This window comes from Scophthalmus maximus, chromosome 3 (assembly GCF_022379125.1).
Source record: "Scophthalmus maximus strain ysfricsl-2021 chromosome 3, ASM2237912v1, whole genome shotgun sequence".
NCBI lineage: Eukaryota > Metazoa > Chordata > Actinopteri > Pleuronectiformes > Scophthalmidae > Scophthalmus > Scophthalmus maximus.
In genome coordinates this window covers 25,537,501-25,559,500 of record NC_061517.1, presented here as the reverse complement: position 1 = coordinate 25,559,500, position 22,000 = coordinate 25,537,501, and the positions used below count along the sequence as shown (strand labels likewise).

The 22,000-nt window shown below is 44.9% G+C and overlaps 2 protein-coding genes across 5 annotated transcripts in view; one reads left to right on the top strand and one right to left on the bottom strand.

The window, feature by feature from the left end:
- The window catches only part of niban2b (niban apoptosis regulator 2b), a 31,975-nt gene that overhangs the window by 7,967 nt on the left and 2,008 nt on the right, over window positions 1–22,000 (bottom strand). For all 4 annotated transcript variants that reach the window (XM_047330798.1, XM_047330799.1, XM_047330796.1 and 1 more), the window contains exons 2-8: window positions 10,430–10,560; window positions 9,610–9,738; window positions 9,395–9,500; window positions 6,173–6,340; window positions 3,280–3,395; window positions 1,409–1,513; window positions 55–217 (exon numbers count right to left, since the gene is read on the bottom strand). In XM_047330798.1, the coding sequence (XP_047186754.1) occupies window positions 55–217; window positions 1,409–1,513; window positions 3,280–3,395; window positions 6,173–6,340; window positions 9,395–9,500; window positions 9,610–9,738; window positions 10,430–10,560 (918 nt within the window). The remainder of the gene's footprint in view (window positions 1–54; window positions 218–1,408; window positions 1,514–3,279; window positions 3,396–6,172; window positions 6,341–9,394; window positions 9,501–9,609; window positions 9,739–10,429; window positions 10,561–22,000) is intronic.
- stxbp1b (syntaxin binding protein 1b) overlaps window positions 17,869–22,000 on the top strand; it is a 29,099-nt gene continuing 24,967 nt past the window's right edge. The window contains exon 1 of the mRNA XM_035639415.2: window positions 17,869–18,005. The gene's annotated coding sequence lies outside the window, so the exon portion shown is untranslated. The remainder of the gene's footprint in view (window positions 18,006–22,000) is intronic.

Below are 22,000 nucleotides of genomic sequence, written 5' to 3'. Positions count from 1 at the left end.
CGTGACTAAAACGGCGGGGATTAAAAAAACGCCGGCGCTCTCACTCTCGCTCACCCTTGATCTTGTTGGTGACGTGCTCCTTGGACGTGATGATCTGGTCCATGTCCGTTCGGATGGAGGCCTCCAGAGAGCAGCGGGCCGCCTCGCACCCCTGCAGCACCGCCTCGTACTGGGTCTGACACTGGCCCTGCACCAGGCTGTACACCGCATCGCTGATCTGCACACACACACACACACACACACACACACACACACATTTCAGTTGCTCAATTTAAGCTGAACCAAGCTCACACGTCTACAGTATTTGTTTGAGGAACTAACGATCCCTTTCATTATCGATTAATCTGTCGATCACTTCCTCCGTTTCTCGATTTAGTCGTTTGCTCCGTAAAAATGTTTTGGAAAAATGGTGAAAAATGTGGATCGGTGTTTCCAAAACTCCAACATGATGTTTTGTTTTGTCCACGCACCGAAGGTATTTAGTTCAATGTCACAGCGGAGCAAAGAAACCACAAACTGTTCACATTTATGAAGCTGAAATTAGAGAATTTCGACCTTTGTCCCATTGAAATTGGTCAAGCGTCGTCACGCTGTGTGTGAGCCACAAAGTGTGAAACACTTCACTGGTAGGGTAGAATTGATTAAAAAAAAGGGGGCAACTTCATTGTTCATTCATAATTTCCAGCCAAGCAACCTTCATCACATCTATCCACACGAGCAGATGACAACCAGTGTGATATGAACCTATATGGTCCCTTCTTTAATAGAGCCCAAACTCCCATCTACAATTTGAAAAGCAACCATCAGCCAATCAGTGATGTCCCTCTCCAAATTGATTTGCATTTCCATTCATTCGTTTACCAGAACCAGTGGACAGCGGAACCGTCTTGAACCGACTGGCCTTTAAAATGCTTCTTTCTGATATTTCACATTGGGTACTATTCAGTTAAATAAAGTACTTTATAATAGAAAACAGTAATATTAGGTTTAAGTACAATATTAAATAAAAACAAATGCAGCCAGACCAGCAGCTACAGGTGCACTTCATTATTGTATTCGATATATATACAAGCGCAGCAGAATTATGATCAATTCTGCTTTTATCTGATATTCTACATTAGGTACTATTCATTTAAGTCAATAAAGTATATATTTTTTAATAATAGTTTAATAGTATAGTTTGGTGTCTTAATAACCTTAATAACTAAGGTAACAGATAAACAGACTTACAGTTTTTAAAGGGACAAAGAAAAAAAATCTCCAAAATATACCAAAAGGGTATAATAGAAATCCTGATATTCAGTTGTGCCACCCCGAAGTCGCCCCATCCGGACCACCCCCTGTGAAACATCTCCCGGGGCGCCACTGCTCTCGGTGGAGGTAGAATGCGTGTGAAGCAGTTTCTCACCAGCATCCAGTTCCTCTGCCTCTCGTGCAGTTTGCCTTTGAGCCGCGGGGAGATGAGCTCCCTCAGCTCCGGGAGGAGACCCTCCATCACCAGGTTAGACAGGATCTACAGGGAAAACACACACACACACTAGGTGAATTGTAATAGCCTTATTATTATTATTATATCTGTCAAAATGTTTCCATAACCCCGCCCCCCCAAAGAGAAAAAATCTGTCGTCCCACGTGGGCGGTGTTGTGCTCCTCCTTCAAAGTCTGGTCCTCTAACCAGACGCAATATGAAAATACATGTACTGTGACGGGGGATTATATTTGTGTTGCTTATAACGAGATTACTGGATGACCGGTGAAAAGTGAGGAGCCAAAATCACATTAAATATCACATGGACGCAACGAGAGGTTGAACAACAAGACAATATTGGACCTATCACATTGTATAATTGTTTTATATTTGGATTAAATAAATTATGTTTTTTTATGCATCGTATTATCTCACCGCCTCTGTGACCCTAACACACGCGACTCTACAGCTATTCTGCGTGGGGGGGGAATATGGTGTGCACTGGGGATGGGTGGGCGATATCCGAAGAAAATCAAAAACAACTTATGTCATTTTACATCATTATATGATGTAATATTTTACATCAGTTATTCAAGAAAGGGGAAATTTGATATAGCCCAGACTAATTTTTTTTTAAATTTAATTTGGATAATTATGACCTACAGCTCAAAAAACTTAACTAAACAAACTCAAAATATTGGAATATTTAGAGTTCGAGTAAGTGACTATTCATACAGTATTAACACCGTGTGTCCCTCCGTCTAGTTCAGTGCACGCAACCACAATACTGGGCGAGAACGTGGTATGGAAGCGTGTTCATTGAAAGTTGAGCGGAAGTGAAAAGTGTGGTAGGAAAAGACGGCGGCTTCAAGTCCCGCGTGAAGATTCTGCAGTCAGTGATGAGTCGCGGCGCCGGGTCACCTGCTGCTGCTGGCCCGCTGTGATTCATCCAGTCTGACAGGAGATGTTAGAGAACCTCACGCTGAAGTCTGCCGACCAGTTTTATGATGAGGCTGATTTCCTTTTCCAGCAGGACTTCCTGCTACTAACTGATTTGCTGACCAGGACAGTTCCTGATTGGCCAGCCGACTCTTATAGGCCATGGGAGTTGGCTGCGCCGTAGAGAACACGCGGGGTATTGTCGAGATGAAGATGAAAAACGGCTGACTCGACAAGCCACCCGGACATTTTTGTGTTGTAAATCCCGTACTTGATTAATTTGAGGAAATATTCTAATATTGTGAGATGCTGATTTTCAGTTTTCATGAGCGGTAAGCTGTAATCATCTTAATTAAAACAAGAAAAGGCTTAAAAATATCTAAATTTTTGTTATCAATCAACAATCAATCAAAGTTTCACTTTTTGTGAAATTATTAAAAGAGAAAAAAGTTTCCATGATATTCAAAAAAAATATATTTATTTTTTAGTTAATAGTTTAGTTAAGTTAGTCCAAGATGTATATTAAAATCATCCATTAAAGAGTTGGAGAAAACAATAATGCGATTATGTCTTGAATCCTGCTCTGTGACAGAGGCATTGCGACCTGACCAGACAATGCCCGCGAGACGGCACGTACAGTAAAGCCTTTTAGCCCGAAGCGCTTTCGACGGTCTCACCATGTTTACACTAGACAGAACATTACAGGGAGGAGAAATCAAGTTACGGCAGGAATGTGGAGAATGTGTTCGTATGTGCCGACGTCACCCGATTGAAGCGGCCCAGGCCTTACGATGGGGGAGGGCAGGGAGTCTGATTTATGCTCCGAGCGCTAAAACCTGGGACCAAGTCCGGTATCGGACAGACGAGCTCACCTGCGGCGCGACACCGCACATCATGTCCCAGGTGCCGTAGTGCCCTTGAGCCTGGCGGTAGAGTCGCACTGCGTCGGTGAAGGCTGGCGTTTGGACTTTATTCTCCTCGGACAGGCCTGGAATGAAAAAAGCGGGGGGGGGGGGGGGGGGGGGGGGGGGGGGGGCAGTATGTGGTCAGCATCCACGTACAAGGAGAAACACGTCATCCAGATAAAGAAGCAGGAATGTCAGGTCACGTTGAACCGACATGAACATTGGTGGCTGAAACAGGAAATAATTAAATACTTGGCCAAAGGCCGAAATTCATTTTGCCAATTTGTTCGCCGTTGCATGAATTAAATAGCCTCAATGTGCTTTTTATTTTCTTTATTTTTGTCTTGATTTTCAAGGAATGAAATGAAATACAAAAGTACAATTTATACATTTTTATATTATATGATATTTGCAGCTTTTTGACCCCGTCATTAAAAATAATGTCACCATGTGACCATTTTTTATTCTGTTATTACCATAGGGTTTCTTGGCAGAGGATATTAATGACATGTGATAACAGGATACGCAGAGGTGTGAATAATAAAATGATTTTAGGGTCCTGGGAATTGTTTATGCTGGTTCACACGGTCACGGCTTAGTGGGACAGTCGACCAGACAGGAAGTATTGTTAATGTGCTGATGTTGAAATATAACCACCAAAACCAAGGGGACATTCTGCTTGGTCTTTTGTGACTCTATTTTATAAACAAGTTATTGAAAGAAAATGTCATAACTTCAATGGCACAAATGAATATTTGAGTCTCATAGAAATAGAAAAGGAGCAACGCCCCAGGATCAACAGCAGCAAATCGTAATGCAGAGGTTTGTTGTTGTACTGTGGATGGAAAGAGATCATTCTCAGTATACGCATCAATATGAGAAGTCCTTCAGCATCTGTAGCAACTCTTAACATTATCAATCTTAAAATATTGAATATTGATACATGCGCCTGTGGCCGAGAGGTTTAGTGGGTAAGTGATGAAACCCATGTTCGTGACAATCGGTCCCGTGGAGCAGCGGTGCTACATTTTCCTCGGATGGTAGCGTGTAACAGTTCATATTTCAACATGACTCGATGAGAAACTGTGTAGCCTGATGAGTTGTGTAACCGAATCTGCTCTGCTCTCTGTTGCAGCCTTTCGCTGTTACTACGGCAACACATACAACACTGTAGATTGGAAAAATGTAGTACAAATATATACGTACACACAGCATGTGCGGTCCGCGCTTGACTCCCCGATCTTTGACCTCTTCGGCTGTTACGTTAGTGGTTTCGCTGAAGTGACGCCCCCTGCTGGTATGATAGCTCATTACACAGCGCGTGTGCGGTCCGGAGAAATGAGGCACGAATGAAATGAAAAATATAGTATGTATAAGGTATAATTAACCTACTAAAGGTTAATCAGTATAATTAGGGGCTGCAACCAACGATCATTTCCATTAGAGATTAATCCGTGGATTATTTTCTCGATTTATCGATCAGTATTTTGGTCCATTAAATGTCATAAAATGGTGAAATATGTCGATCGTTTTCCCCAAACCGCCAAGATGATGTTTAGTTTTGTCCACACGCCAAGGATGTTCAGTTTACTGTCGCAGAGGAGCAAAGAAACCAGGACATATTCACATTAAAGAAGCTGAAATCAGAGAATTTACTATTTATTTCCAACAATTTTTGGAAAATTAATTTAGTAGTCAATGACTAATTGATCAACTGTTGCAGCTCTAATTAAAGTCTCTACATTATACACAGGAAGGTGAGGAGGGGGGTTCTGACGGAAACCCTCTGTGTGCAGAAGAACGACTTTTTGACCTCGGCCGAGATCGGTGCCCTCGCACCTCGCTGTTTGACGGAGCTGTCAAACAGTCGGCGCCGAGCGGCGCACGGGGAACATATGGAAGCGTTCAGCCGCTCACACGGCGTCACGCAGCCGGCCCGCGTCACGGCTCAGGCATGTCAACTCCCGCTGCCGTGTCCTCTTCCAGGTTGTTCCGCAGCCGCTGCCCTTTCACAACTGGCACGGGCCGAGACGTCAGGGAGCAGACGGAATATCCGCCTGCGAGGTCCCGCCCCCCCACCGCCATCCCCCCCGGGTTTCACTTTTCAAGTTTTGTGACTGAAGAGTCACAGCTAACGAGGCTTTTCTGTCGCTGCAACGATTTTTAAAAGAGAATTCCAAAAATGAATCCAAAAATAAACAGCGGGGGAAAAATGTCAAGAGCCACTGAAAGACATTAAACACTGATGAGGAGCCGACTTGGACAGTGCAGTCTAAACAACGTGTGAAGATCCCTCTGCGCCTCGGAGACTGCTCGTCCATCACCCCAGTCCCTCCGCTGGGCGAGGGGGCTGCGGCCACTCGTGAACAATCGCCGCATTCTGTGCACCGCACATTCCACGTCCCGCTTTTTCTTCACAAACAAATTAGAAGTCAAACCGCCGCGCTGACAACGCGCCGCGCCGACAACTCACGAATGTTTTGAATTTGACGGTCGGGGGTTGCGCGTCGCCCCCTCCACGGACGGGATGTGGATCGGAGCGTTGGGACACGGAGAGGAACACCACACGTGCAGTTCTACTCGGGAGGCATATACTGTATGTATAATGTATAATAAACCTACTTAGGGCTCATCATTATGATTAAGGCTGCAAACAACGATTATTTTCATTGATCGCTCGCGTCACTATCTGCGTGAGCGAAGTCCAAAAACCTCCGATAATACCAAACGCGGTTGACTTGATGAACCGTGGGGTAAACAATGTCGAACTAAATATTTGGCATAGCAGATTATTTTTTATAATTTAAAACGTGACTGGGGGGGGGGGGGGGGGGGGGGGGGGCGGTCTTTAAGAACTCACCGTCATTGGCGTGTCTGACGCAGTCCTGCAGAACGGCGAGCCACTTCTGTTGCTCCTTCTCCGTCGCCACGCAGAAGTAGTAGTGGCGGGCGTAAGGGTGCCAGAGGACCAGAGGGAACTGGCTGGCACACTTCAGGAAGGGAGAGCTTCCCGCCTTGGCTTTCACATCTACGGAAAAGAAAGAAAAAAGAAAGATGTATGAATTTGTATAATGAATGTCTTTATGTATTTGAATCTGTTTGTGTAGTCGGCGGCAGGTTAAAGCATTACAAATGGACAATCGAGCATTTAATCAAATTCAGAACGTGACCTGAAGAGTTTCAATCACCATCGTTTCTGACGAACCAAATGCAGCATGTCGTTCTGAATTCTATCATAAATCCTCATAACGTTTCCAATAGTCCATCGGGGGTCCACTACAACGTGCAATGTGGGGCTTGTGACGGAGGCAAACTAAGACTGTGAGGTTAATCAGGAAATGTTTGTGCCATATTTTAGGAAATTCCCTCAAGGCGTTACTGGGACACCGCCTACATATTACCTGGAAGTATGATGCCTGCTGCCGTGGCTGTCGCAGGCGCGCAGGCCCAAAAAAACCTATTCTCATGACAGCAATTCCTTTTTTCCCCCCCTCCGTTCGAACAGGCCACGTCGGATTCACCAAACTATTCTATTTTCAGAAAAGTGTGCATGCCACCTGTGCATATTTGAGCGAGCGTGCACGAGGACAGCAAATTAATATAATCAACGCCCCCGAAATACCCTTTAAGGTTTTGGCTTCCTGCCTCATGTCAGGCAGAGTTCATTCATGAAAACGTCCCTAAAGAGCAAAAGGGTTTTACATGATCAGAGATTTGAAGTTCTGCTTTCGGAGATCCAGAAATGAAAGTCAAATTGCCGTGTCACCGGAGTAAAGAGGAAATGCATGGATACGAAAATTGCTTTAAAAAAAAAAAAAAAAGGAGGTGAAAGTGTCGTCTCCGTCACCGATGCGGATGAGAAAATACGCGTCATAACGGGCGATGTTGCACAGGCATGTTTTCTGCTGCTGGATGATGCATGATTACACATGATGCAGCCAAAATGACTTGACGTGTCGCTTGTCTGCAGGTTGACCGGAGATGTCTCGAGCTGATCGGAGAGAATTTTTTGGTAAATGAGCGGGAAAAAAGCTTGAACGGTGACGATTTAACCACCGACATGTCGAGCAACAGCAACTCCGCGCGCGCTTTGCGCAACACGCCTGCCAACTGCCAAAGATGTGCGCTCCCCCGGCCATTGCGCATCAAGGTTTAGCAGGTACATGAACACATGCGGAGTTATATTATATAATTGGAGATTGCAGAATTAAACACAATAATATAGACATTTTATTTAATAGTATATGTATAATTGCAATTCAAAGTGGAAAAACTTGCTTTGATTAAAGCCGCAGCGTGTCATTATTTTGTACTTTTCTGGGGGCATCTGGTGGTAAAGTTGCAAACCGCGAGAAATCGACAGGGGACACTTTATGGCGGCGCACCGCTGATTCCATACCCGGTGTCCGGCAGCGTCTGAAAATTCAACGCGAACGCGGCGTATTCTGGGACCGTTTAGTCCAACAACCGTGTTCAACACGACGTAGCAAACGTGGCGACTCACACGGAGGTCGGGTCCAACTCATGGATCTAGATTTAACTCACTCACAGTTGACGAAAAAACATTGGTCCTTTGTTGCAGGTGATTATACGTACATGAACACATAGTAATGGACATTATGTTCAATTTCTGTGAATAAGTTCTCCTAAATATTACACACTGTAGCTTTAACAGCAGACTAATTCAAGTGACTCCTACCACAGGTCTGGACCACTCGTGAACTTCTGTTCGTGACTCAAAATTTAAAAAAACCTACGCACGATTTAAGAACACATCTGTTCGTACGAACGGTTCTTGCATGAGGCCGATTGCTACACAGGCAGAGTTTTTTTGGAGGCTCATAGAAGCGCAAACCCCATTGGGAAGGAGAATTTGTGGACGAGCCGTGCTGCTGGTCCGCAGGTGATGGCACCAGACAAAGTAAGTGTCAGTGGGAATCGCCACAGAGCAGATCACTGATATTACCCTCGGAGTCCGCGACGTGGCATCACGGCTCAGTTTGACCCAAAGCAGGAATTACAGCCTCTCCGAGCCGCACATGCCGCGGCAAGTGCAACTGGACCAAGGCGGGTAACGCTCTGCATTTCTCTGCCCTGCGGGGACCGCACCTGCTGTGACTTTCTTTGAAATGCTGGCGACTTCGCTGATCTCCTTAGGGCGTGCGGCCAAAAAGGGCTTCGGGGTCCGGAGAGCAAACAAGAGGAAAAGTGGCTTTGTTCACTTTGTTAATGCGGACGCGGCTCACGTGCCAGTGACAGCCTTGAGCACGAAACCCTCTATATACAATCCTGAGCATTGTCCCTCTTCTGAGGTGACACCAGGGCTCCACACTAACTTTTTACATTGGTTGCACTGGTGCGCCTAACTTTTTCATTTAGGTGCACCAGCACACAATTTAGGTGCACCCAAACTTTGCCTTTTGGCACCGCAATAATAAACCTATTATACCTTTTCTTGATAGTTCCCATATACATTGGTGAGTTGTTGACACATTATGTAAACGACTGTAAACAGGAATACAAGTTCAAAATGGGAAAGGTTAGTGTGATTCATAAAACGACCCCACACCCTGACCTGAACTAAATACTAATACAGTTATTAAGACATTACATCTACCTTATTTGGCCTAAGTGAAGTGGTTATGATTCATCCAAGGAATATCAAGGTAGCGCCTCTGCATTACAGACATTGTCGCTCTAGTAATCCCTCCATAATTCCTTCCCATGTCTCATCTAACCTTAATGCCCAAACTCAAACGTCTTATTGCAACCACACCTGCATAAACATTAAAAATGAATCAGGACCACACTGGCAATCAGCAGAAAGGCCCCAAATGTGAAGAAGTTTATATCACCTTCATGCTGAGGTTAGAGGAAAATGTTACGTTTGCTTGATGATAAGAACACAGTTAAATAGAAAATGTCTGAAAACATTGAGTTGCTTAGGAACCTCTGGCCAAGAAAAAAAAGGGGAAATGAAAAAAATGCTGGATATAATTATCAGCAAAAAATGTTGCTGCGACATTCTCTGCTTCCCGTTCCCACCAGCCCTCCTCCTCCTCCTCCTCCTCCTCCTCCTCACCAGGCAGGCTGTTGCTGATCAGATCCAGGTACTGCTCCATGGACGTCAGCACTTTGTAGCCGGCACAGTTTATGGTTCCTTTGGGATGGAGGCCTCTGTCGTGGGACTGGTAAGTTAAGACGGAGAGCGGGGTTAACATGTTGGCCGGTGAATCCAACTAGCGTCATATTAATAACAGACTGTACAGACTGTGTTTCCCCCCCCCCCACTCTCACCGCTTTGTTGTCGTAACAGTTGATGTTGTAGGAGTCTGGGACGAAGAGGAAGCGGTTCCTCCACTTCTTGCTCTCTTCCAGGTACTGAAAGAGCGAGCCAGAGAAGATGGACTTGTTTTCCAGAGGAATCTGCGGGAAAAGACAACACACGTCGGGTCGGCGACATCTCAAATCAGTCCATTAGCAGCTGTTTCTTTACCGCAATTAATATTATTCTCCAACGTTTTCATATTTGGGCTTTCGTCAAACGGGATGACGCACCCCTGGCTCTTCTAAGGCTACAAGTTGGTCCAGGTTCCACTTTAACTCTTCTTTTTCATTTTATTTTTGTCCCAATTGAGTTGCTGAGCATATATCTGATACCTTAACTTATTGCCTGTAGTACAAAGTTATGATTTAAATCTGGAACTACCTGATCATAGAATAAGTAAACAAGGTAACGGTTACAGATCCTTTGAGGACTTTTAAATCAATATTGTCATAAATCACCGGAATTTCCCAGTTTGGAATCAATAAAGTACATCTATCAATCATACTTTTTACTCAAAGGAGACATATTATGCTCATATTCAGGTTCATCATTTTTAATTTGGGTTTTTACTTCAAAAGGTTTGCATGCTCCTTCTGAAAACAGATTTTCATACTGTCCATTCCTGCAGCTCCTCTTTTCAGCCTCATGCAAATGTGAGCCAATGACATCACGGAGGGAGGAAAGGGAAACCTATCTGAGTATTCTAACTTCACATTTCAGCTACTCTCCTTTTTTTCCTTCCCTGGCTCGAACCGGGCCTCCGTTTGTTTTGCGGTGAGGATGCTCTACCTTGCGGTGCAGTAGCTGCGCTTGCGGGCCGCCTCCTCCTTCCACGTCAAAGCGAACTTTGTTGAAGAGAGCCACTGCATACTGCTGCTCATACAGGCGGCCAAACTCCCCGTTAACCACCGCAGTCCGAGCTGCAACACAGAAAGAGAGAGAGAGTTAGGAACGTGATGGCAAACAGTTGTTCCACATCGCCGTCATGGGCTTTTTTCATATTGCCACATTAAATCTGAATGTGTGCGCAATGACTGCCATGCTCATTGTGTTTCAAACAATGGGCACAATGAGCATTGCAGCGTCAGGGTGTGGCGGCATGGTTATGCAGTTGACTTTGTCGACGTTCATTTCAACCTGCGTGTTCCCGAGGAGATGCAGAAAACATACAATATACAGCAATGTAAAAAAAATAAGAACATTTCCACTGGCCAGGAATAAGTTTTCTAACAGCTGGTGAATGCACATGGTCCAAATTTACTGTCCATCTAAAATGATCATTAGTCTCATTCATGTACAGTTTGTTTGCAGACTTATTTGCGGATAAAGCGTCAGAGATGCGTTGGGCTCATGGGGCTGAGGCTGCGACTTTACAGTTTACAGTTCCATTCGTTTTTTGCTTGTTTGAACGGTGCTGACCATAAAGAATTCTGCCAAAAGTTATGTGAGAAATGTTGCTGGCTATGTGTGTCTTCTGAGGGGAGTTGAGTATTTCTCTTACAGTTGAGTATGAGGTTTTAGTAGGTGTGCATGAACAATGCATTATTAATAATTTATTTTGCGAGTGGGGAAAAGATTGTATCTGATTCGTATCGGATCGGTATAGGCAGGTACTCAAGGCTGCAGGATCGGTATCGGCAGGTACTCAAGGCTGCAGGATCGGTATCGGCAGGTACTCAAGGCTGCAGGATCGGTATCGGCAGGTACTCAAGGCTGCAGGATCGGTATCGGCAGGTACTCAAGGCTGCAGGATCGGTATCGGCAGGTACTCAAGGCTGCAGGATCGGTATCGACAGGTACTCAAGGCTGCAGGATGGGTATCGGATCCAACACGAAAAATAGGTATCGTCCCATCCCTAATTACAATGACCAATTCAGAACATCTCAACTTTAGCTACTGCCTCTAAGGTAAGTTGCAAAGGAATCGGCTGAATGCTCAAGAGTAACGCAGAACTGTAGATCAGTTTCAAAAAGACTTAAAAGCCGGCATCCATCTCGGATGGTCAGCGGAGGAAGGTTAGGAAATGTCAAGAGTTCAAGACAGAGTTTGGCCCGTTTGATACAGCGGCAGCACATCTGGTTCAGGAAGCTGGGCACAATGAGGAACACACACCATTCTGTCGCATTTCACTTCAGTGAATGAACTGGAGCTAGAGCTCCGGTCAAGCGTCTGACAGGCTTCATTTTCTGAAAATGAGAAAACTACTGAATTGCTCCTACGCATATACCCAACAGAATGAATTACCGCTTGATCACATATTGATACTTCTCAGTATGTGAAAGGCGTCTCAAAATCTCAGCAGATATGGATTGGTTTTGTTTATATTAACTCTACTGCATGACGTAGGATTTGGATGAGAAGACTCGCGGTATTGCAGTCGGCAAAATGGAATTCCACCCGGTGGGAAAATATGTTCAACAGTTGCAAATGCAGTAGGGAGGAGGACGACCCGTTTGATCCCATCTGTTCCGCACTGTGGTTATGAAATGCTGCTGAAACGTGGATTTGGGGTGTATACAATTAAGCTGGTTGTGTAAAAGCAATAAGAAAGGTAGCCACACTTACTTATGAGTGCTGCACCGGGCGTGGATATTAAGATTGGACATGAACGGGGGAACCTTTCGTTCACCAGTAACTGGTCCGTTGGAAATTCTGACATGTGGCTGGTAACAAGGCCTGTTAGCTCTGTATCAAAACGTTGTATTACACAAGATGGATACAGGTAAAATGGGCCTGACATCACTGTTGGTAGTGTGACAATAAAGGCAAACTATCTTGAGTAAACATCCTGGTGCCCAAAGAGAGTGAACCGCTTCTCTTCCACATGTCGTCAATATGAGTCACCTCGGTCGACCTTCTGTTCAGCTCCCTCCCACAAAGAATGTATCACACACAGCAGCTTTCTGTGTCAAAGAGGTCAACAGAAGAAAAAAAAAGTTAAAGCTAACAAGCAGTGAAGCGATTACAGGAGATTAGAGACGCTCGCTTTGAGGCTCCTGGGACGTATCTGCGCGTCCATCTCGCTCAGGCCACGCTGTAAAATTTTATTGCTCGAAAATCAGTGCGATTAGTTTGAATACCTTAGCTCATGAGCAGGCACATGGCCATTGTTTTCTGGCAAACTGGCCCCTTTGGACAGGAAGTCTCAAGAAGAATGTGACCCCTGGCTCAGAAAACAAATAAAGAAAGGAGAGGGATGCCAAGAGAAAGTCCAGTACCACCTTTAAAAAGTTTATTTGCCATTTTTAATTAGTAGGTTGTTTCAGGCATGTGCTGTTTGCGTGGATACGATGTGGTCTTTTAACAAATACATACAAGCCTTTAGACATATTTTCCCACATATCTTTCTCCACTTTCAGATCGCATTCCAGGCTGCTGCTGCTGCTGCCGGTGATGTAATAGTGTTGGGAATGCTGATTGCCACACTATGGGCCCATAACACCAATCAATCATGTCTCGGTTGCCACAGTCCGAGTATTGTTGCTGTCCATGTTCCTCACTCGGCTACTTCCGGCAGGATAATGCTCCATGTCACAGAGAAAACATGTTGACTGAATATAGAAATGGACGTAGTCACCATGTCTGGAAAACTAAACCAGAGCGGAAGTGCCTGAAGCCTGTATTCTCTGGAATCACCAGCAGAGGGAGACTCACTGGTCACAACAATAAGTCAGTTTGAAAATGACTCTACTTCGCCAATACAGCATGATGTTCATTTAGTAAATTGTGGTCTCATATTCAGCAAAATAGACGATAAAGCACCGTATGCATTAGGGCGTCGATACACCGGATTGACAGTTGGTCCGTCCAATCTGTGCATCGGTTACCGGTGTAGGAGGGTGCGCATTGGACGAGGTCTCAGTCTGACCCACCCCCAATCCTACGTCTGGTTGCAAAAAAGACCAACATGGCGCTGGTCAAAATGTGAAACTCGAGGCTTCAAAACAGGTGACGTCACGGTGAAACTGAACATGGCAGGGTAGGGGACACTGCTGTGGTAACTGCCATAAAATATAAATACATAAACCTCTGGTGCTTTAAAATAATTTCAACTGCATATTTCCCCAACAAATGTTTAGAATGCATGTATTTCCTGTAGCAGTCTGTTCTTTAGACCATTATTCATATTCTTTTCTAAAGGTCTGTTTATTCCAGGCTTGTCATTAAGAGAGCCACTTTGCATCGGGGATATTGGTCAGCAGTACACTTTTAATGTGCCAGTGTTGAGCTATTATCTGCCTGCCCGCTGAAAACTGTATGATGTCATGGGAACGTGCAAAGCAAAAGCAGTATGTACCGAGTTTGTGCTGAATCCTGCCATCAGAACACGGTGAAAGAGAGAGAGAGAGAGAGAGAGCTACTGCGGAGCTAAGAGCCCTGCACAGAGCTCTACAAATGAAGTACTGCTTACAGTCAGCACCAATACCAAGCCCTACTTTAGAGAATGCTAGATCTATGATTAGTGTACATGAGATAAACTTCCTCCTTTTGGTTGGGAGGGGCCGGGGCACTGCCGGATGAATGCATCACGGGCGGGAGGATCAGAAAACAGAAGTCAAGGCTGACTCATTTCATTTTCACGGCAGACAGTGACAATGCAACCGTCTGTGCTGTATGGGTTTCATCTTAGTCACACAGCACGAACCTTCATATGACCACGACTACACATGAGAAAGCTTGCTTGAAAGGGGGAAACCAAACCAAGTTACTGGTGAAAATCAGAGGAATAAACCTTCCTGACCACTGCCAATTAACAGTTTCCTTCCTGACACTGCTTTAAGGAAACCGCTATAGTAAATGTACTCATGTGAGTTCAAATATAGAGCTTTAGCATCTATATTACTGTGCAAGTCCTGTTTCCTAAAGTCTTTCAGGCAGCAGATTCAGTGCAGATATTCGTGACGAGAAAAAACATTTGAAACAACTCCATCTGCAGAATCATCCATCCGGCAAGACTGACAGCAGTTGCTTCTGAGTGGCTGCTTTGAAAGCACACTGTGCCCGACACACTCCTCTCGGAAAAGTCACTCGGCGCGATCGCATGACAACTGGACTGTGTCCAAACGCTCCGGGGGAATCCAAGACCGCATTCAATCCAAGCAACTGAAGACGGTGGGAGATGCACTCAGAGATAAAGTTGCTGCTGTTCGACTTGCCCCATCTACACGGTCAGCAAACCTTTCAGTGTTTGCACTGAAACCACCCCCCCCAAATTCGGCACATTTCATTGCCAAAAACAGAGAGGCTCCGACAAAAGTGTCCGCTCACCACAACATGAGGTTGTGTTTAGACTTTTTGAGGTATTTCTGACGGAGCAGCGCCGACGGGGCCTGGGACATGAGTGTGTGAACGCCTGTATGTGAGGTTCCTTTCATAGTGTGTGGGTGTCTTTATCCACCATTCGTTAAAGGCTACAGACCGATTCTGCCATGCCTGTCTTTAACCCTATTCATCTGGGTACTGAGCTGATATATTGAACTACTTTTACTCACAAATTAGACTTTGTGAACTGTTTCTGCGCAAAAACAGAAAGGAATGAGAGGGGAAGGGGAAGAAAGAGTCTCAAAGTGAAGGACGGATGCTTTACAAGATGATAATGAACGGACACTCAGTTTTATCATGGTGTCCGCTGTTCAACGGAGTACAATGAGATCAAGATCAATGGTTGTGCGCGGCCATTAAAACGCGACCAAGTGGAAACCCACCACAACGTCACCCATTGGTTCGCAAACTGCCGTTCTGCAGCCTTGAGTTGAACATTTCGACCAGCGCCATCTTAGTTTTTTTGGAACACAGGAGCGGTCGCTCACTGCGGTCCACCTACACTTGCAACCATGCATTGATTGGACGGCGATAGCGGTAAATCGCGCTGTATCCACGCTCCAATGCATACGGTTCATTATTACTAATTATATATATATATAAATAATTAATACAACATCATGTCGTATTGAAGAAGACTTGAAACTAGCGATTGAGACCATAAGACCATAAGTCTGCATCATCCTTCAGGCACTTCCGCGTTGGCTTCATTTTCAGGACCCGGTAACTACGTCCATCTTTATGTACAGTGTATGCCCGTGACCTAATGTAAATAAGGAAAAGAAATAAGACTGCCGGCAATCACCTACCAAGACACACCAAGTGCATAATGTGCTTCGGTTTGATTAACAACTGAACTGTGCCTGGCATAAACACCAGCATTCATCTGCAACGCTTGAGCAAAGACCTGACAAGAGTCATGCAGCCACTGACTCTACCTGGGTCTGTAATCCTTTCTAATCTTTTGGACTGTGCGGTTTTATTAGACCTTCAGAGCTTTGTCGCCTCGTTCTCTTTTGGCATACCACAGAAAGTCAAGGAGCGTCACATTAGTAAACTGTTTGACTGTTTTAGTTGTACAAGTCAACTTTAAACCCGACTCTTAAAACCAGAATGCACAATGATTCATCTATGACTCGGCCCGTTTCTCTGACCCGATCCCTGAGACTCATGACTCCTTTGCGAGTCAGACCAAGCTTTGTCGTGCAGTGTAGAGGAGGTAGGGAGAAGCATGCAGATGCTCCCGACTGGCCAGGCGATATTTCATTGTAGATGGGTGACTATGATCAAGAATGACCCTTCCCTCTCAAGAAATATCTTATCACTAAATCAAATATTCTGTTATCATCTGATGTTAAACCTTACTGTAGGTACACTGTGTAGACACTCGAATGGGTTAGGGTTAGGGTTAGGGATGGAAGATAGGGAAAGACGATGTTTCATTTTGACCACACACCAAAGATATTTAGTTTCCTGGTACAGAGGAGCGAATAAACTAGAAAATATTCACATTTAAGAAGCTGAAAACATAGAATATTATTTCCCCTATGAAAACTACTTAATGGATTCTGAAAATAGTTGGCGATTAATTAGTGGTCGATTACTAATCGATGAATCGATTAACTGTTGCAGCTCTACCCATCGAGTATCATTAGATATTTGAGACTTATCAATGCTGATTCATCAAATTGGTGAGCAGTATTTTACTGTTAAAGCTGCTCGAGGTGAGAACTAGTTTTAAGTAAGAGCTAGTTTGTTTCCCAAAACCAGGGGTCAGGCCCCGTCCAGTGGTCATCAGATAAAACTGGAGGGAACATGAGATGATTCTTGGAAGATAAATGAGGGAAAGTTTTTGACCTTTGAAAAATAAAAAAAGCAACTACTAACTATATCTGAAGTAAAGTAAATGGACATAAACAAGCGAGGAACGAGTAAACTGATCTTTTCCCTGAGGAAGCGTGTGGGATCGGAAGGTTGTACGAACATACGCTGCTGTGAGTCGAGATGACTTGTGCTGCGGCCGACTACCAGACTAATTGTCCGGGGGCCCTCCGCGCTGCTGGGCTCAGCGATCGGCGCTAATGACGACAGCCGCCGCTGCAGCAGTCTAATCTAACCCACATCGCTTTGTGCTGACACGGCAGCCTCTCCTATCACCGGCGTCGGTTGGACAGTTGAAGAACGTCTTGATCTTGAGAGGTCGGAGCTAAGAGCAGACTGCTATTTAATAGACTCTAAAGAGACACCCCCCGCCCCCCCGCCCCCTCCTTTCCCCTCAGCGCCTTAACAAAAACATTCCAACCGAGACAGACCCATAGGCTGACTCATAAATTCAGACTGGGTTCCCATCGCAGCCGAGGCAAGTGTGGCAGCCGGCAGCATTATGTGCGAGGGACCTGGAGCGCCGGGCGGACGGAGAGCCACATCCAGTTGGACCTCTTGCGCGTTCAAAGTTTTACTTCACGTTTCTCAAAAGAGCGGACAACCGGTGCCGATCGATGTGATGCAAGGCCCAGAACGGACGGGCTTCAAGCCATTTCAAATGCTCTTTCGTGATCCATGCGAACAATTTGCCCTGCAACTTATGAGTCAAATTAGTCAGACTCCGAGGGCTCGTGAAAGTGCACAGAGCATGCCGAGCTCTCATGAACATCTGAAAAGTATTAAGCGCAAAAGTATACCAGGACAATGAGCACCAACTGTCCGCTCGGGCAGGTTAGAGAACCACAACAATTCAATTCAGATGTGCACCCATTTGAGGATGAGGATGTATGATAAGTTGCTATGAACAGTGGGGTTTTTTTAAGTGACTGTGTGTTAAATGTGATATGGGTCGCTTGCGTCTTCAAACCCGGAGATAATCATTAACCGACTCTGCCCTAGAGAGAAAGGCCCGGCCGGGAGCCGCGGTGACAGGCCATTGTTACGAATGCAAAATGAAATGCGTAAATCAGAGCAACAACAACATCCACAACACGGGACACCGGCAGTCGCTGCGTGCGTGGAGATTAACTTGGACTTAAGCCGCAGAAGACACCAAAAGTATGATTTTTACCCATTCTCTTTGTAAAAGGCAGATTGGCATTTGGCCTGAAAAGTTGCAGTGCAGGAATTTCCATTTACAGTTGACTGTGGATGATGACACAGCAAATATTATGAATGTAATACGACGGAGTTTTAGGGCCTCATTGAGAAAAAAAATTAAAGTGACACTTTAAGTCGTGATATTACGAGAATAAAGTTGTGATTTTACTAGAAAAGTTTAAATTGTATTTAATAATAAACTATGGGAATAATAAGCCCTGGCAACAGCTTTCTCTGGTGTGGTGCCACACTGACAACAGGAACCTTAATGTAATGTTATCATGTTAAAGGTTTATTAATCGCTTTTGCTCGTTGATCTAGACGGAAGCTTCACAAAGTTTCTACGTGTTCCTCATTTTAAAGCATGGGACTGCTCTTCTGACATTTCTCCACTGAAATAACACAGAGACCAAATTAACGACTTTAATCGCATAATATTGCGACTTAAGTCTCGTAAAATTATGACTTTATTCTCTAAATATTTCAACTTTATTCTCATAAAATTACAACTTAATTCTCAAAATATTTTCGACTTTATTCTCGTGAAATTACAACTTTACTGTCATAATATTACGACTTTATTCTCGTAACATTTTGACTTTCTCGTAAAATTAGGACTTTAATATCATAATATTACGACTTTATTCTCGTAAAACTACGACTTTATTCTCAAAAAAGTGTGACTTTATTCTCATAAAATAACAACTTTATTGTCATAATAGAACAAGTTTATTCTCATAAATTTACGTCTCAATTCTCAAAGTCTATACATTTTTACTCTCTCTAAATTTGGCCCCAATACTCCGTCGTACTTTAGTCGGCTTGAATGTCAGAGGTTAGTTAAACTTGTTTGAACAGTTTCAAACAAATGTTCCATAAGTGCTCTCCCCTTCTAACGAACCCCCCCCCCCCTCACTGGGTTTCATTGTGATGTCACCAACACAAGTGTGTGTGTGTGTGTGTGTGTGTGTGTGTGTGTGTGTGTGTGTGTGTGTGTGTGTGTGTGTGTGTGTGTGTGTGTGTGTGTGTGTGTGTGGTGGGGGGTCCCAGGCAGCAGCAGGTATTTCTGCTATCTGAACCTTTTGAGAACAGGTCTCTGTGCTCGGGAGGGCGTGTGTGAAAGTGTGTGAAAGTGAGAGTGCCACACCTCCGCAGGCCCGACGCTCCCTCCACAGCCTCAGGATTTAACACTGCCAGGGGAACATGCCCCCAAACGTTCGGATTTCCTGTTTCGCGCGACAAACAGACTTTCCAAATAACATTCTTTTTTTTCTTTGTGATTTGCAATATTGACTGCGTGTTACCTTGTGGCCCACATGGAAATTGAATATGTAATTGAAGGAAGACGTGCAAATAATTTGATGATGACGTGTCCCCTGTGAGATTTTACAGATAACACTTTGTCGGGGAACAGTCGCACATTTATGAAATCTGAAATAATCTAGAAGGACAGTTATGCTGTTCTATTGAAAACCCTAAAATAATTTCACTTCACATGCAGATTGCGTCAATCATGATGTTTTTATTTCGGAGGCAAACCAGAGTTACCATTACACAATTCTTCAGTCAGATGTCACTGACTGGTGGATTTTTCAACAAGGATTTTCAGTGTCCAAATTTACATTGTGTAATGAAATTAAAGCCTAGAACAATATTAAAGGGGAAAAAAGGGATGGAATCTTAATTTTTTGGGTCTTAATATTGGACTCGTCCCTGGCGTTGTTCCTTTTCAATGGAAAGGAAACCGAGCTCGGAGAGTTCGCCACTAACGCGTCGCAAAGTTGCGGTTTGCTTCGCCTCCGTCGCGTGTCCCGTTCGTCCGACTGCGACGTTCTTCGTCGGCTACTCGTGTGTTCCCAAAACGTTCCGACGTACAAAATACAGTTCTACTTCTCGCGCTGCTGTGCCGTGACTAATGCATCAAGAGGGCATGGTGACACAAGAGTGTTCCGCCACCGCCTCTGCACACACACAATGTTCGTAAGTCATTGACAAAAGTTGGGTTGCGTCTGTACATTCATAAGGTTTCATAATCCTAGCAAAAGACCCGTGTTCTAGGACAGCAATATCGGGGGGTTTTTAAGTTTTTGGTGTCCTATTTAAAATAAACTTGAAATGGGGGCGTTGCTAAAACCTTTGACCACGCATAGGCATAACACCCAGGTGCACTCATGACAGTTTCCAAAGAGGAAATGAGAGGTCGGCCATGTGATCTGGGTCATTTCCAGCCGCTCCCCACCCCCCGTGCCTCCCTCTAGAGCCGACGTCATGCTGGAGGTCGGAGGAGGGAAGTCCAACATGCTGATTGTTGGTTAAATACGACTCTCTGCGCTGGGACTCCTGTCGACGGTCAAGGCACGGCTTCGTTTTTTCTGCCTGTCAGATGACACGAGGAGATAGGTGTGAACCATTTCATCTGACGGTCATAAATCATCTCCGGAATACAACGGCGCCGGGCGATGAAGAGAGGACTGAGACTGTGATCCGTTACCTCGACCCTGATAGGTCGTGTCGACAAAAATGTATTTTACAATTTTGATCTCGGGCCCAGTGGTGTATCAACTTTCCCGTTGCATTGGGAGCTAGTGGATGTCTGTGTGGGATGTGTGTGTGTGTGCTTTAATGATAAATCCAGGCATTTCCCTTGAAGCCAGGCTGGCTCTGCGCCTGTCTCGGCTGCAGAGACTGTGTGGCGCTGGCTATGCAGCTCAAGGCCTGGAGGAGGTTTCCTTCCAGCCACACAGGCACACATGCTTTTTTCATGCATTCCTCAGATTCCTCAGATGTGTGTAGTGTGTGTGAGGTGTGTGTGTGTGTGTGTGTGTGTGTGTGTGTGTGTGTGTGTGTGTGTGTGTGTGTGTGTGTGTGTGTGTGTGTGTGTGTGTGTGTGTGTGTGTGTCTGTCCGCGCGCTTCACTCCGAATTGGCCACTTAAGGCATTAAAGAAAGAAATGAGATGACGCTTGATCTGCAACATAGCTTCCCCCCCCCCCCCCCCCCTCTCCATTTCCTGTAGTCATCTGCACGGTGTCTGCATCTCAAACTTCAATCCAGGGTGGAAAGTCCGTGCAGCATGGAGAGGTTATTAATATTCCGGGTCATTGACATACCAGGTGAAGTGTACTTAGTGCTTTCTGTCCGATTTTGTTAATCTAGGGATAACGTGCACAAAAGATTACAGTTGACAAAAGATATCTTTTTTGGGATGACACATAATCGCCATGCATCATTATATGCAACAATTGCATCAGGTATTGAGAAAAACGTCCGCTGACACTAGCTTTGGTGCCGTCCGTTCCCGACTCAGGAGTATTAAGGAGTCCGAAAACTGAAAAGAGATCCACGAGCCGACGCATCGAGAGGCCTGGTACCGCTGCATGTCATACCCAGTGGAGATTAACACGTCGCGCTCCCTCCTTCACACACTGTACTGTACTGTACTGTACTGTACCCCGTCCGCGACACGCCACTCTGCTCTGCTCGAGATCCGACTCGTCCTACAGTGCAGCTGCACAAGTTCCGACGGATCAAAACGACAAGTTATTTAGAAGAGACGAAACTCTCCATCTTTTCCCTCGTGAAAGACTGAACGGTTAGAAGCCGACAGTCACGGAGGCTGTAGAACATTTCAGTGTCAGTTCCAAGAGCTCAGGAGCAAAACGGTAAGAGGGCGTCATGTCTTATTATCTGAAGTGATATCAAAGTCCAAATGACTGTGACGGTGAAGTTAGTGTTAAATGAGCCCATAGAATCAATAGACAGGGTGCGGGGGGGTGCGGCTGCAGGCTTCACCTATAGCGATCACCCACACTGACACTTCCTCACTGGAGTATGGAAGCCCAATGGAGTACAAATGACGCAATGAGTTTTTTCAAACGGGAATTAATGTAAAAATATTTTTTACAAACCAATTCATCCGCAATTCTGAGAATATATCGTCCGAAACACTTTTGG